The 17,070-nt window shown below is 35.3% G+C and overlaps 1 protein-coding gene across 11 annotated transcripts in view; it reads right to left on the reverse strand.

Moving 5' to 3' along the window:
* AFG2A (AFG2 AAA ATPase homolog A) overlaps positions 1-17,070 on the reverse strand; it is a 402,837-nt gene that overhangs the window by 87,204 nt on the left and 298,563 nt on the right. The window contains exon 16 of one of the 11 annotated variants that reach the window (XM_073237071.1): positions 28-172. The exons of the other annotated variants lie outside the window; for them this stretch is intronic. Coding sequence (XP_073093172.1) covers positions 140-172 — 33 coding nt within the window. The 3' untranslated portion in view covers positions 28-139. Of the gene's footprint in view, positions 1-27; positions 173-17,070 lie in introns of those variants that run through there. 11 annotated transcript variants of the gene reach the window in all.

A 17,070-nucleotide genomic window follows, 5' to 3' on the forward strand; every position in this document is an offset into this window, starting at 1 on the left:
CCACATCTTCTTTATCCATTCATGTACTGATGGACACTTAGGTTGCTTCCATATCTTGGCTATTGTAAATAGTGCTGCAATAAACACAGGGGTGCATATGTCTTTTTGAATCTGAGAACTTGTATTCTTTGGTAAATTCCTAGGAGTGGAGTTTCCAGGTCAAATGGTATTTCTAATAATATATAAAATGGATAAATCATCATAACCAACTAAGAATTATCTTAGGAAGGCAAGCAAGGTTAGTTGAATATTGAAAATACAACTGGTATAATCTACCGTATTAACAGAATAGAGGAGAAAAACCCTATGATCATTTTAATATGTGCAAAAAAAGCATTTGAAAAAATTGAAGATCCACTCAGGATAAAAAAAGATCTCAGCATTAGGAACAGAAGAGCACTTCTTCAACATAAAATGATTAAGTATCTACAAAAAAACCTTTAGCTGCCATTATTAATGAATGTGAAAATATTGATGCTTTCTACCTAAGATGAAGAATTAGATAAAAACTCACCACTTCTACTGAGCATTATGATAGAGGTACTAGCCTTTGCAATAAGGCAAAAACAGGGGGCAAAGGAAGTACAGAACCTGGAAGGGGAAATAAAACTATCTTCAATTGCGATAACATGATTGTTCATGTCGAAATCCTACGGAATCTACAAAACTACTAGCAAGATTATAGGATACAAGTTTAATATTAAAAAATCAATTGTACTTTTATATATTAAGCAGCAACTAATAGAAAAGTTTTAAAATCTACTTTAAAGGAATACACAAAACAGGAATAAAATTAACAAAGGGACACTTCACTGAAAGATACAGAACACTGTTGAGAGAAATTAAAGCCTTATACAAATATGAAAGATATACCATCTTCATGAATTTGAAGACTCAATATTACTAACATATTCATTCTTTCCGAGTATATCTACAGACTCAATGCAATTCCAATAAAAATTTCACAAGGAGTTACTATGAAATAACATTTATAAAATTAATATGGAAATGCAAATGACTGAGAATTATGAAAGCAAGTTAATAAATGAAAAATTGAAGGACTTACACCATCTGACTTTAAAACTTATAATGCTAAGAAAATAAGATAGTGTGTTAAGGTCTAGAGGATAGAAATATAGATCAATGGAACAGAATAAGGGATTTCATATTAATTTTTACATTTAAGTCATTCAACCATTTTAAGAAATGATGCTGCTACACCTAGATATTCATATTTTAGAAATGAATATGGACCCTTCACACCATTCTAAAAATTAACTTGAAATGGGTCATGAACTTCAGTGTGCAAGCTAAAACTACAAACTTCTGGAAGTACAAAAGAAAAAAAGTTATAAACTTTATAAAAATAAATTTCTTTTCAAAAGATACCTTTAGGAAAATAAAAAGGCAAGCCACAGACTGAGAAAAAATATTCACAAAAGGCATATCTGACAAAGAACATGTATCCAATATATAAAGAACTCATAAAACTCAGTGACAGGAAAATAAAGAACCCAATATAAAATGCGCAAACAATTTGAACAGAACCTCACAAAGGAAGCTATATGGTTGGCAATTAAGTAAATTAAAAGATGCTCAATATCATTAGTCATCAGATCAATGCAAATTTAAACCACAGTGTGGAATCATTACATCTTTATGAGGATGTCTAAAATTAGACACAATACTAAAAACTGAACAAGGATATGGAATAACTAGAACTTAGATACTGTTAATGGGAATATAAAAATCGTACAACCACTTTGAAAATCTGTTTGGCAGTTTCTCAAACAGTTAAACATTTCTACCATTACAACCCAGCTATTTTGCTCCTGCATATTTATCCAAGAGAAACAAAACATATATCCATACAGGCTTGTACGTGGATGCTCAGATCAACTTTACTCACAAGAGCTCCAACTATAAACAATCCAATGTCCACCAATTCACGAATATAGAAACAAAAATGCATATACATATTCAGGGAATACTAATCAGCAATAAAAAGGAACAAACTACTCATATGCACAACATGCTGAGTCTCAAATCATTGTGCTCAGTCAAACTAGACATGAAAGAGCACAGGCTATGTATTTCTGTACCTATGAGATACTAGATAAATCCTATGTAAGTACAAAAAGCAGACAAGTGGTTGTTTGGAGCTGGGGACAGTGGGAGACAGGGATTGCCAAGGGGCCAAAGGCATCTCTTGTAGTTGACTGAGTAGTCTGTGCCATGGTTGCAGACGTGGTTTCACATGTTTACATGTATGTTTGAATTAACTAAATTGCACACTTTAAATTGATGCCATCTATTATTGTACATAAATTATAGCTAAATAAAATTGATTTTAAAAAGCAGTAACTTGGCATTTGTTAGATTCTCAGTATTTATAAACCAGTAAACTTAAGGGCATTAGAGATGTTTTAAGATCTTCTCAATCTGGAAAGGTCATTCAACTAAGCAGTTTGGGGAAAGTCACATGAGAAGCAGTCAGTAACAGAAAGAATACTTATTTAACAGTTTAACAGATCAGTTTCTGTGATTTGGCCATGAATACTGGTGACATATTTCACAACCATTTCAATTCTATAGTTAACACTCTCACTTTTTCTCTTGTACCTTATCATGTTCATATTTAGAGTTCCAAATAGATTATTAAAACTCATGGGGTCAATGCCATTATATCTCATACCTGTGCTTCATAAAATACTCCAGCAAATGTTAAGAGGTATAATGGAAAAAGGGTTTGTTAAATAAGTTTGGAAAACTGTATATGGTTATATATGTATGGTATACTTATGGTATACCATATATACGACGTTCTTTGTATATACAGTAGTATATACAAATTCTATCCCAAATTCACAAATTTTTATCATAAAATACATCAAAAGCTAATATTCTATTTTCACTTTGGAAAGTGCTGTTGTATACTTTTTGCACTTGTCATAATACCTAGAATATAGTGTCTACCAGGTATCTATTAATTCTTAAGTTATATACAAATTAGCAAGCCAAAAATCAATTAACAAATATATAGTAAATATATTTCCTTTGTTTAAAAATGCTATAATTATTTACAGACTATTTTCCACAACTAACACTGGTTTACTATGCAGAACTGATGTGTGATCAACTTCCTTGAAATGTGCTTTATCACAGAATTCAAAACTACACTTTAGTCATGGGGACTACTTCTCCCTTACCTAAAACAAACACAGGATTCAGGGCACTAGAATGATTCTAGGAAATATATAGTTTCAAGTCATTAAGAATATTAGCTCAGATAAATAACATTAATCTTTCTATGGCCTTGTAAGAATCTACAAAGCACTTTTCACATACTGTATTTCATTTAATATTCTTCCAAATGTTGCCAAATAGATACTGTCATATTCACATTATGAAAAAGAAAATGAGGCCCAAGATCACATTATAAAGTGGCAGAAATTAAGCTGAAATCAGGGGTCTCTGAAAGTGGAACCAATCCTTTTTTACTTTACTATCCTGTCAGTTCAATATGATATTCAGTATGAATGAAGAAAATGCTTGTTATTAAATATGACATAGGAAACAAAATAAACTTAAATAATTCTTCCATTAAAAAGTCTTTATACTAATCTACTATGTGCCAGGCCCTGTTACTTGCTGGGGACAGCTTGGTTATTTGTTTAAAAGTTGAAGTTATCCTTTTCACCCTTATGGGAAAACTCATATTCTAGGCTATTTTAAAATTTCCTTTCTAATAGCTGAAAGAACAACACAGTACGAGATATACGGCGTACACGTCATCCAAGGCACTTGAACAACACTCAACAGGCGTCGGTGTGTTGTGTTTTCTTCTTTCCCAAGTTGTAGCTGTCCCCGGGGCAGTGCAGGCTGAGTACACTTCAGTGATTATAAGGTTGTCTGGGCCAACAGCCAGCCAGGCTTTTTCTGGCCTGATCTTGTCAGTGAAAGTTAGTTTTAAAAAAATAGTAAAGAGCCTTCCTGCCTGAAGAATCCTGAATGAGTTTACACCCTTCCTAAAATTTCTTTAAAAATGCTGTTCTGGGATATTAGGGGGGAAGAATATATTTTGAATGATGGCATGTTCTGTTATTTTAAAGTCAATATACAACAGCTCTGAATGAAAACACAAGCCAAGGCTTCCTGATGCATACTCTGAGCCCTTCTGGCCCCAAGGTCATAGACACTGTGGCTGCTATATTAAAAACCCTATTTTTAAAAATCAGAGGGCAAATCACTGTTTCAAGAGAATTTATTCAAGATCTTGGCAAATCTCTACAACTCTAACCTGGCCTCAGTTCCCCATGTGTGAAAATAAAGGTATTTCTTTAATCAGAGAGGTCCTTGTACCTCTGCCAAGAGTTTTCAAAATACACAGATGAAAATACAACCCCACACAATTTTGTAAGTAATTCCACTGATTTCACTTGAGGTCTAGCTGTACACTCCAGACCAATAATTACTGTACTGAAGACCTTTTAAATGGGCCTTCCTGCCCCAATTCTAGGAGTCCATTATAGTATTTTATGCAAGGAAATGCCCACAGCTAACACTACCTGGTCATTATTGAAAATTATTACTACTATTTTAATTATTACACTAATTAAACTAATACTATTATCTTTTCTTCTTCTGACCTTTACACAAATAATTCAAAAGCATTTCTGTAATTTCACAGTAAGAATTCTTACTGATCCAACCCTATACCATACTTACAGGGTTGCATTTTCTTTTAATAAATTCTAAAATTCAACACTTGCAATTTCATATTGTATTAATGCTCAAATCTAATTTAATTAGCATAGAAATACTTGTTCAGACCAAAGTATTAAAATGGACACTTTGAGAAACCAGGTCCCATGACTCCCATTCATGTAAAATGATCAACAAGGGTGTGTATGTGAATGCAGGGAGTGCCTTCCTCTAGTAAAGAAAAGCAGCATTGAGCTTCTATGCTTTACTCTAACAAAAACATATCAGTGTATGATGATTCATGGAGAAAATAGTTCCAGAAAGTGGTGAGAGAGGTGGATCCTTGTAACAGCTCTGATTTATTTCAAAGAAACCTTCCACAGAGGCTAGGCATCGTTCTCTCCCTCTAAATTCGACTGGTTAATAGGCATGGCTAATGCTACCTCTTAAGTCTCTCTTGAAACTGTCATTTCTACTCCATCTTCTTTATTAGATATTTGTGAGTTTGCTCACTTTCTCAACAAACTGTAGGCTGTATATAATGGCAAGTCTCAGTCTTTTATACAACACTATAAACTCAGCAATGGCACATACAAGGCACTCCCCAAAGTCAAACCAACATAATCTATTGTCTAGAGTGTCATTAACTGTCTTGCTAGTTGTTTTTCTGCCTGCAGTCTTATGTTTTCTTTCTTCTCCCTCTCTTCATCTATATATCACTGCTCAAGAGATCATTCTAATTGCATATACTGTACTTACTATTTTCTAACCATTTAAACACACCTTAAGGGAGAAAGTCAAATTCAAGCATAGCATTTCAGGCCTCTGTAATGTTGGTGTAATTCTCCCACCTTATCTGCAGCTACTCTCTTTCTCACCCTATGGCTCCAGTTACACCTAAGCACTCACAGTCAGCCAAACTCAGCATGCTGCCTTCTGCCTCCTACCCCTCACACATACTTCTCTCTCTGCTCAGAATGGTATTTTACCTCTCTGTCTATAGGCAAGCTCCACCTCTTGTTCAAGTCTCAGCTTAAGAAGTTGTATCTTTTCTATAATCTTCTATGACTCTTCCAAGTATGTAGCTTGTAATTTGTCATATGGGGGTTAAAAGTGTCATATGGGGGTTAAAAGTGGCATATGGGCAAAAGAATCAGCCTAACTGGGTTAAAATTCTAGCTCCACCATTTATTAGTTGTGTGTTTGGATAAATCATTTAAACCTCTTGGTATTTTAAAATCCTTACCAGTCCTGGTATCTACTCAGATGCTGACTGTATGAACTGAATGATATAATCTATAATAAAGAGTTCAGCACAGCACAGTACTTGGCACATGGCATATAGCTTCAATTCAGATGTTATTAACATTATTACTGTTCCTGTATAATTATCCCTAGTACTTGATTAAGCTCCTTGAATATAGAGAATAATTATTTTTAGATCCTAAAACCTGGCACATTGTACCTGTTAATATTTTTGAATGAAGAATGAATGTTCTAAAGCTAGGAGGTTAGAATAATGGTAGAAAAGTCAGATTAAGATAGAGATCCTTGATTTATATTTCTAAATCTCAATGTTTAAAAAGGATTGCTCTTTAACAACTCTCTACTTGCCTCCTCTTCCTCTCCTTGCTTATCATAGCTTCTGAAATGCTGAATTCATAGCCCTTTTGTAATAGAGAAAGGAGAACTTAGAGAAACATGCTTGCCTTCTTCAATACAAGTCTGATAGAGGAGTCCTGAAAGAGAGGAGACCCTAGAATACACCTGCATTTATTAAACCCTTCCATGCTATTGACCCACCTTACTCAGCCTAGAGATGGGCATAGTTGACTTCTGGAAATGTTTTATATCTTTGACTTTAGCTGCTATCCCTAAATTATTCATCCATCTGTCCATTAGTTCATCCATCCATCCATCCATCCATCCATCCATCCATCCATCCATCCATTCATTTCTGGTTTTACTGAGGAGTAATTGGCAAATTAATTGTATATACTTAAAATGTGCAACATGATTTGACAGACATATACACTGTGAAGTGATTACCAAGATCAAGGTAATTAACATGTTCTCATCTCACATACTTAACTCTTTTTTGTGTGAAGAGAGTACTTAAGATTTACATTCAGTAAATTTCAAGTACACAACACTGTATTATTATTAACTACAGTCACTATGCTGATGATTAAGTCATCAGAACTTACTCATCTTGTAACTGAAGTTCGTACCCTTCGACCAACATGTCCCCATTTTCCCCTCCCTACATAGTCCTTGGCTATCACCATTCTATTTTCTGTTTCTATGATTTTTTTTTTTTTTAAGATTCCACATATAAGTAGTAGCATATAGTATTTGTCTTTCTTCTTCTGGTTTACTTCACTTCAACTGCTATCTTCTAAGGTTTCGAAATACTTAATGTATCAAGAATAAAAGTTCATAGTATCTTTTATGCAATTCAGAAATTTCTAAAAGTTCAATTAGATGGAAGGAAGAATAGCTTTACAGACCAAAAAAATAAGCAATAATCAGTAAAAAAACAGGCAAGCGGAAAGGAGGGAACATTATATTACTCGGTAATTAAACTTTTGGGGCAATAAGAAAGAATATAAATTGAATTTAAGCTGGGAGAAGTATCAGGAAACAGAAACAGATTTTATATAAAATTTGAATATCAAAATATTAACTACCCACATGGTAGTTTAAACGTAACTATAAAACAGCAATTGAGCAATTGTTTTTTGCAAAGCACTATTAGCAATACAAAGAAGCACATGACTTGGTCATCATCTTTAAGAATTTTAATACATTAAAAGTGGAGAAAAGTCAACATGCAAAGAGTTAAGTGCAGCAAATTTTAATCATCAGGCTAAGACAGTCATGAATAATTTTCACATTAATTATGAATATAAGGATAAGGGGAGAATCAAGTTGTCACTAGATGAATGCTATGATACTAAAAGCCAATCATTTAATGAGATAAAACCAGCAATATTTAACTAATGCACATATAAAACATTTTTAGAACAGCAGAAATAGTTGAGAGGAATGTGATAGAGATCAAGATAAATTAAATAAAGAACAGACTGTTAAACCAAGGAAACCAATTTTTATAATTATTCTCTCAGAGCTTTTAGCTTAGTAAACTTTTTCATAAGAAATAATTTGAGATCTTTTAATTTTATAGGAAAACTGAGTAAGTAGTAAATGGTATCTATCTGTATTACATATATTATCCTTTAACTAAGTAACCTTTTGAGATGGGTATATTTACTGTTAGTGAGAGTACAATTTATGGGGGAAAGAGATTGTTTCCACAAGCCAAGGAAGTGAGAATTTTATTTGTATTTTTTAAAACATAAAATCTTTACTAGTGCAGTAGGCAATTATCTGACCTTAAAAATTAGTTATTACATGTGGCTTAGAAAAGGAATGTAAGACTTTCCAAGAGTCAAGATTAATTGATTTAAAAAGGTAAGACTTTGGAAAAAAGGGATTTCAAATTTCCTAAGAAAATCTAGAAATCTTTCCCTGACCCAAGTGAACTGGGCCTTAAATGACAAGTAGTGGAAATTTACCAGAGTGAGAGGGAGGGAAAAGGCCGAGAGAATACTATGTACAAACAATGAAAGGTGCAGCAATGTACAGACCATTGCTGGGAGGGCAAAAGGTTTACTGCAGTCACATGGTGAGGCTGACCTTTCCAACACCTGCAGAGGGAACAGACTACAGGTGTGCTTAAAGGTATTGCATCCCTCAGTTCTCAGGAGGGCCAGGAGCCCAGAGAAGTCAATCAGACCATGACTTTATCTGGGTATTACTCCTATGGGACATGCTGTGAAAAGTTTGGGAAGCACTGGTAAAGGATTCTTGAAATCAAAGGAATATGGAGGTAGATGAAGTAAAAAACAGAAACAAAAACCAACTCCATAGGTATGATAATATTACATATGGTGGGTAATGTCAAGGACTTTGGTTTTTATCTCACAGTCTATAGGGAATTATGAGAGTTTTTTAATCAAGTGAAGGGCAGATTCGATTTTCTGTTTAAGAAAGTAAACAATTCTGGCAGCAGTGTGGTGTTGGTACAGGAATGAAGTGTAACTTCCAGGTAGGAAGCTAATACAATCGTGAGGTCTTAAAATTAGAACATGAATAATAACGGAGGCAACGAATCTGAAAGGGATGATGTAAGAGATATCTTTGAAGTAGAATTGCCCAAAGTGTTCAACTTATTATTAGAGATTTCCTCCTTTTGACAATGCCTTTCCATTTCAAAAGGAAGATAAAAGCAGGCTCTTTTTTAAAGACAGATTTGTATTTATACTTGTATTCTGCAATGAGAACAATACTTGCCAAATTAAAATCTGGGTCTTAAAATTAGCCACAACTTCACTGTTCAACTGCTGGAAATGCTTTTCAAACACTTCAATTTGTATTACAGATATTTAAGATATTCAGTTACTCCTAGAGTTGAGGAGTTTTTAGTGCTCAGTTTGAGACTTCACAGAGAGATTCAATTCCACCACCATTTACTGAGTATCTACTATGTGCCAGGCACTGGATTAAGTGCTAGGGTTACAATGTTCTTTGAAAAATAATTCTTTTAAATATTTCTGTATGACAACATCTGAGCACGTGTTTGTATTAAAAGGAATAAATCAATCACTCTGTAGGCTGTCTAGTGTTGCGCTTGCTCGGTTCTGTAAATACTGGCAGTGCTCTGCAAGAAAAGACTTGATGCATTTGACAGCAGGTGTTGAAGAAGAATGTGCCACAGTAAATGGCAGTGCTGGACGATGACTGCAAAAGCATGAAGAAAACAGAACAAAAACAATTCCGCATGCACACACTTAAGTTCTTTTATTGGAATGATATGTGCTTCATCCACTTCTAATTAAAGGGTCCTTTTACAAGCCAAAAATGATTTCTCTAGAACTAATCCTAATTTTTCTTCTTGAACATGTGAATCTGTTTTTTTGATAAACTACAGAATAAAACTATAAAAAAAAATTGCAGTTAATCTTTTGAATATCTTTATAAAATTCACTGTTTTAAAAGTTCTCCAGAAGTTAGAAGGTGGTGGTGGTGGTGGGGCTTCCTTACATGTATGTATACTTTGATTTTTACGATGTTTGAATATAAATAAGCCCATAGGTTCTTAATGGGGATAAGGGTGAGGGGTGAAGGTGGTAGGGTGAAATTATCTGTGTCCTGCTTATTTCTCCAGCAACACCTCCCACTATTTGACCCCTTCCTGACTTTTACTTTCTACCAATACTGAACTCCTTTTAGTTCCTTGAAAACAGCACATCCTTCACACCTCTGTACCTCTCTCTGTGTTGATACCTTTCTGAACACTCCTAAGCCATGTACTCCAGGCAAATTCTAGTTCTTCCTTCAGATCACTTCTGCATACCCAAAGGAATATTTCTTTTCTTCTCTGTATTACTTCTGAACACTGTTCAAATGTCTGCTGCACATATTACACTAACATACTTGTTTACATGTTTTAATGACATATATTTTTCCAAATTAAAATTACATTCATCAAAATGTAAGTTGATCTACCTAATATGGAAGCATTCAGACAAGAAATATGTAAGGTATCAGGTGGTAAAAAAGAAATTCCCAAGAATATGAATTTGTAACCCATTACATAAAAATCATTTTTAAAAACTTAAAATACATATATCTGTCTTATACTATGTACAACAGATAGGCTAAATGTAAATGAAATTTTTCTTGTTGACTCAGTTTTCTCCTCTCTCATGTTTAAACTGTATTCTGTGCTAAACGAAACTGTCAAGGATAGAGATGTAGTTAGACAGATTTACGTTGTGTGACCTGAATGGGCACCACAGGATTGATGGGATTGATTGCAGAGCATCACTACACAGCTATGCACACTGCCTCCCCATCTATACTTGCAGGTTCATGATTTTTCCACAGCCTCGGAGCTGAACAACAGTATTTCTTTGCCTCCCTTCCCATACAGACTGTTTCTCTTTTCTAGTCTGCCAACACTGCAGTATTTTTAAGGTACAAAATACCTAAGTATAGGAACGGATTTCTTATCAAGCCCACCATCTGAGAGTGCAAGGCAGTTTTATTCTCTCCCCTCTTCGCCTCTCCGCCCTCCACCCCAACCCCCACTGCCTGTTCCTTTTTTAAACTTTCAGGCTGGTGCTAGCCCACTTCTGAGCTCTGTGACAATCAGCACTGCATCTGCTCTGGCTGTTCAGTGCACTTTTCTTCTTCTTAATCTCTGATGCCTTTTCTTTTTGATTTTCTCTCTGATAACACATGCTACAAGTTTCCTTTTTTAGTTTACACTATTTCCTGGTTCAAAATACTGGCTCTATTACTTACTAATTGAATTTTAAAACAGTAATTTTCGACCCTCATAGCACATAACTAGAAGCACTTGAGATTTAGAACAGTCTAACAGGGCTCAGTGAGGCACGTGGGGGACCATGTACCTCAATAGAGTTTGGCAAACTACAGTCCATGGGCGGTATCTGTCCCACTGCCTGTTTTTATAAAGTTGCTTTGGAACACAGTCATGTTCAGTCATTTAAGAACTATATATGGCTGTTTTTACTCCAGGAGAGCAAACTTGAGTAGTTGCAACAAATAACTGATACAAACTGCAAAGCCTAAAATATTTACTATCTGGTCCTTTATAGAAAAAGTTCCCAGATCCCTTAGAGTACTGGTTCTTACTCCCCACTGTGCATCACAATCAGCTGGTGAATTTTAAAAAGTCGGTTTCCTTGGGCTCCTTCCTCCAGAGATTTTTATTCAACCAGTCCAGGTCCAGGCAAATTATTTTTCAAAAGCTCTTGAAGTGATTCTAATATGCATTCAAAATCAAACCATTGCTCAGGATTTCTCGGACCTCAGTGTGCACAGGAATCACCTGACTTATTTATTAATTTAGAAGAGTCCTGTGCCCTATTTACACTCCATTTTGGATTCATCATGTCTGCAGGGAGTCAGAATTCTGCAGGTTTAATAAGTACATCGACTGACTGTGAGGCTACAAAAGACTTGGAGAAATATGGCTTATAGAGGTTGGTTTGAAAATGCCTCACAGGTACACTTGGACAATCCCTTTCTTCCCACCCCAGTGATGAATCAAATTATTCTTAACTGCTCTTGAGTTCTAGTTTTCTTACCTGTAAAATGAGACTCTTTCTCTACTTGCTTGCCTACCTCAGAAGTTTACTATGACAAGTGTATTGTCAACTCTTAATTCTCCAAATTCAAGATGATATTTCTTTTGGAAGATTCAGATTATATATGATATGGCCTTTCTAAAAAATTTAGGTAGCCAACACATAATAAGCAGATGTCACATAATAAGCAGATATTGCAGACACTATAATCTGAGGACTATTGCAAGTACAAAAACGAGACAACCAAGAATTATGTCAGTTTCTGAAGTCAAACCTGGAAAATGAAGAGTTTGCAGAAAGCTGGTCATATACTGTAGTAATTATACAGTGGCTCTTGGGTTGAAGTACAAATGTAGCTATGCCCTTTTCACTATCCAGAGGCCCTCAATTACCTAACAGGTTGAGGACAGGTTGAGGGAGGGGAGTACCTATGAGTCCTTGAAATTATAGGCCACATTTTGTATGCATATATTCCAAAAGAGTGTATCTATCAGATTCCTGAAAGAATCCACTCTCCAAAACAGACTGAGGGCAGTCATTTACCCTAAGTATCTAGGTCATAAGGCTTGAGTCATATCAACCCATCATGAGGACTTCTGGAGAGAAAAAAGGGTCCATTTTGAGTTATTTCCAAACAGTGGTTCCCTAGTTTAAAAGGAATTCATTTAAGAAAGAAATCTATTGGCTTTCCTGTATTTCTGCTATTTTCTAAACAGAGGAGGTAAATAGTTAATAATAATTTTCTCTCTTCTCTAGAGGTAACAATATTTATAATAAAAAATTTTAAGGTGCCAGAAAAGCCCTAGTTGCACTGCCTTTAAATAAATATAAGCAGAAAAGGGAATTTGGTTGCTTGTGTCGTTCCTGGGCACTAAGGAGAGCAGCATCTTCTGATATGACGGTGAAGTCCAAATATGAGTACTGAAAAGAACTAATTGATTTGACATTACTCAGACATCTCATTAATCAGTCATATCAAGTGGTCCACACACCAAGAATAACCTGGATTCCACACCGCAGCTACCCTGTCTCTACAAAAGAACCACTCACTGGTTGTGGTCTTTACAAATGCTCAGGGTTTATGAAAAGGAGTCTGATCTGCTTTTCGAAACACGTTCATCTAGTACAGGGTGGACAACTGAGAGTGACAACTAGGTCAAATTATCACCACCTGTGGAAGATATTGTCTCCTAGGACTATAGTCTGCAAACTTTTTGATCATTTATTCATATAAATAAAACCCAATTGAACACTTACCCCAATATTTCTGTTTATTCATAATGTATATACATATATCCCTGCATTCATATACTGTGTATATTATACAACACACACAAATACATATTTAAACAAAACAACACTCCCTAAAATATTCAGGAATACAAATTTCTAATATTTTCTCCCTCATCCTGTGTGTATGCATTTTTAGAGATCTCAGTCTTAAGTAAGAAGCAGCATGTATCAAAGATTTCTATAGCTCTATCTCTGTATTTCAGAGAACCAAACCCTTACCCACCTATTACAATATTCCCATGGTGTGGTTAGAGGTGATGGAGGGGCTGTTCCAGGATGACGATGATGATGACAACAATAATAACTAACACTGGCATGTGGCATTTACTATATTCCTGATACTGTTCCTTTTACATAAAATAATTGTTTAATCCTCACAACAACCCTATTAGCTGTACTTTTACCTCTGCTCTTTTCCATCATCATTTAAATATACTCAGATGGATAACTTCTGCCTATAAAAACACTTATTCAACACCTTGTCCTGTCTTAGCTGCTGTTAGCCAGAATTTTGAACCATGAGGTATGTATATATACAACCCTATTATTAGCTGTACTTTACAGATAACAAAGCTGAGGTAGAATGAGGTTAAGTGACTTGCCCAAAGTCACACAGTTACTAGGTGGTAGAGCCAGGATTGGAACCTATGCAGGATCCCTCTAGAGTCCCTACTCGACAACTACCTCAAAACACATCTCACTGAATACTCACACTCAAAAGCAAAGCAAAGATTGCATAATAAACAGAAGCCAGGTTCCTGGCTTTGTCAGTCATTAGGGTAATAATTTTTATCTCAATTAACAAAATTTTGTCTTAATTTGAAATGAAGATAATTAAAGAATCACAAGACTGTATCAGAAAGATTTCTTCTTTTTTTAAAACTTCTGCATTTGCCAAGAAGACTGAGGTCCAGAGAGGTTAAATTGATGTCAAGATGTGATTAAGTGGTAGAGCTTTGAATAAGCATCCTAATAATGTTTAAAATGGCAAATAAAAATTTATTGAAGTTTTTGAAAAAATTGGGGAAAAAAATTATCTGTGAACCAAGACAAATAAATATGCCTTTTTCAGTGGATTATGTTAAAGTTTTCCTCTTTTGTAAGAAGTGGTAAACTTCAGGAATGTAAGTTATGTGTATTTTCCCATTTAAGATGAGAGCTTAATGAAATAACACCTTTAGAAAAGATAACAATTATATATAACGGAATACAGCACCAGATTCTCCAGGCAATTAATCACCTAGTGCAAACCTATAGGCTGCTTCTGACAGATCCAAGGGCTTTGCTTGAATTGGCTGGATAAGATGTACCTGGGTTGCCTTATGAAAAAAAGATTCTATGCTTAAAGCCTTTGAGGGTATTTTAACAAATAGTGATGTATGTGTGGGAATACATGTTGCAAGTGGTTTTTACAACATACATATATGTATATGTATGTATGCACATATATGTGTGTATATGAATATATTTGGCCCCCATGTATGAAACTGAAGAACTCATTTTGTTGTTCCAAAATGTAGAAAAAAATGAAGGAGGGAGACCTTTCTGTCTGGCAACAGGGAGCTACCTATGACTTAACAGAGATACTTCCTGTATTTAAGCAGTTGGGAAGGCATGATTTCCAACCTAAATACTTAGCTTGGCAAGTTAGTGCTGTGTTAATAGATTCTTTTACAATCATTTTTATTCCACCTTAAATATCGATATGAATGAGAGAGATGATGTTTTCTTTTCTCTGAACATTTTTTTAAAAAGTTTTGGGAGAAGAGAGAGAGAAGAGAGGAGAGGGAAGGAAGATAAGTAGAACAGATGACTGACAGAGGTGAGCACAGCTCTGACAGATGTGGCTTACCTGTCACCTCAAACTTACTCTAAGGGTGGGGAGGGCAGTGGTTCCTTTGCATGAAAGCAAAAGAAAAAAATGTTTCAAATATTACACATCTTTAAAGAAGAGCTTGAAAGTTGCAACTACAAGTCCACCACATTCTCTAACAAAGCATTTTAAAAAATCTTTCATGTGGGCCATGGAATTACCATTGCCCTCAGACATTAAAATTAATAGAAATGTGGATGTAAAAGTTCTCAAATGGGCAATCCTGCTTTTGTGACTTAAAACAATGAATTTTGTTTTTCCTTACTTGATATTGTTCCTTGATGTCAGTTCAGTATATTCATAGCTTTTTTTTTTTTGTAACAAAGAAGAGTTCCTTTAGGAATAGCAAAGTGCTTGCTTGGTTTCATGATTTCAGTGTGATGGTGAGAACTGACATTTAGACTGGATAGTATATATGTTTTTTTATATTTTACCTGACTTTATCTTAGACCAGGCACTCTCCTTATCTATACACTCTCTCTCCAAATCCTACCTCATCCTGCCCTGGTGAACCACAGCACTGCAGTTAACCCACCTCTGTGTAGATTCAGGCTCTACTCTCTCATCTTTTCCATCATCATTTAAATATACTCAGATGGATAACTTCTGCCTATAAAAACACTTATTCAACACCTTGTCCTGTCTTAGCTGCTGCCCAGCCTTGCCCTGTCTTAGCTGCTGCCCAACTTCTTTTTTCCCATGCACAGCTAAGAAAGAGTTGTTTCAGCTCTAGCTGTCCCTAGTTTCTCAATTGTCAATTTTCTCAACTGACTCCAATCTGTTCTTCTCATTCCACCAAAATCACCAACCCAGATTTGTCAAATCAAAACAAATTTTTTCCCTGCATGTTATTGTGCCTAAACTTTCAGAAGGATTTAAAAAGCTGAATTATTCTTGTGTTATTAAAATACTTCTCTTTTGACTTCTGACTCGCTACATGATACCCCTTAATTCTCTGGATGTTTTATTCAAACAACCTTGCTGGCTGGCTCCTCTCACTGTACTCTACCTAAACTTGAAGGTTGACATTCTTCAGAGCCTACACTTTAACCCTTCACTTTCCCACCATTCATTTGACTTCAGTTACTATCTACAAATAAATGAATCCCAAAATCTATGTATCAGGTCCACATTCCTCCTCTGAGGTCCAGACCCATATGTCAAACTTTCTATTTGACATCTACTTGGATGGTATATCCAAATAAACATACCCAACATAATTCATGATTTTCTTCTCCAAACCTGTGATATTCCCATTCTCAGTAAATGGCCTTCACACCAACCCAGAAACCTAGGAACTGTGTATCTCCTTTCTCAATTCCCCCTTTCCAAACTGCCAGATTCTGTGGATTCCAACTAAATCTCTGTCCACTTTGTTCCATTCCCACCACTTGAATCACTTCTTCATGGTTACCCTGTGTCCACTCTTGTCACATCCCTCAAAGACTGTCCCTTCAGAGAGCCAGGATGAGGAAATGACTTTTTAATGCAAATGTGGTGATTGCCGACACTTGCCACCCATATCCTTAATACCTTCAATGTTTCCCACTGTCCTTAGAATAAGGACATACTATGCTATCTCTAACCTCTGTTTTCTTCAAATGCTGAGCCCTCTGAATAGAGATTCTCCGCATCCTACTCTCTTATTTGCTGGCTAACAGCCCATTCATTCTTTAAATTCAGTTTAAAAATCAATAACTCAGGGAAGCGTTCCCAGACTGTTCGGCTCTCCCTCCTCCACGCTTCCATAGCATTTTTATTTATTCATAGCACTTTGAACACCTATAATTATTTTCTTAAAAACTTAAAATTATTTAATAGAAATGCTATATACCAAAAATTGTCCTGGTTCTTGCAATATACATTACTTCTTTTAATCCTTAGAACAACCCTGGGAGGTAGCAAGAATTACCACATCTCTCTTCTCTCCTAAATTATAAACTCCATGAGCATGGGAAACTATATTTGTGTCATTTACTATTCCATTCCATTATCCAGCCAGGGATATCTTAAGTGCTC

The sequence above is a fragment of the Manis javanica genome, chromosome 5 (assembly GCF_040802235.1).
Source record: "Manis javanica isolate MJ-LG chromosome 5, MJ_LKY, whole genome shotgun sequence".
Lineage (NCBI taxonomy): Eukaryota > Metazoa > Chordata > Mammalia > Pholidota > Manidae > Manis > Manis javanica.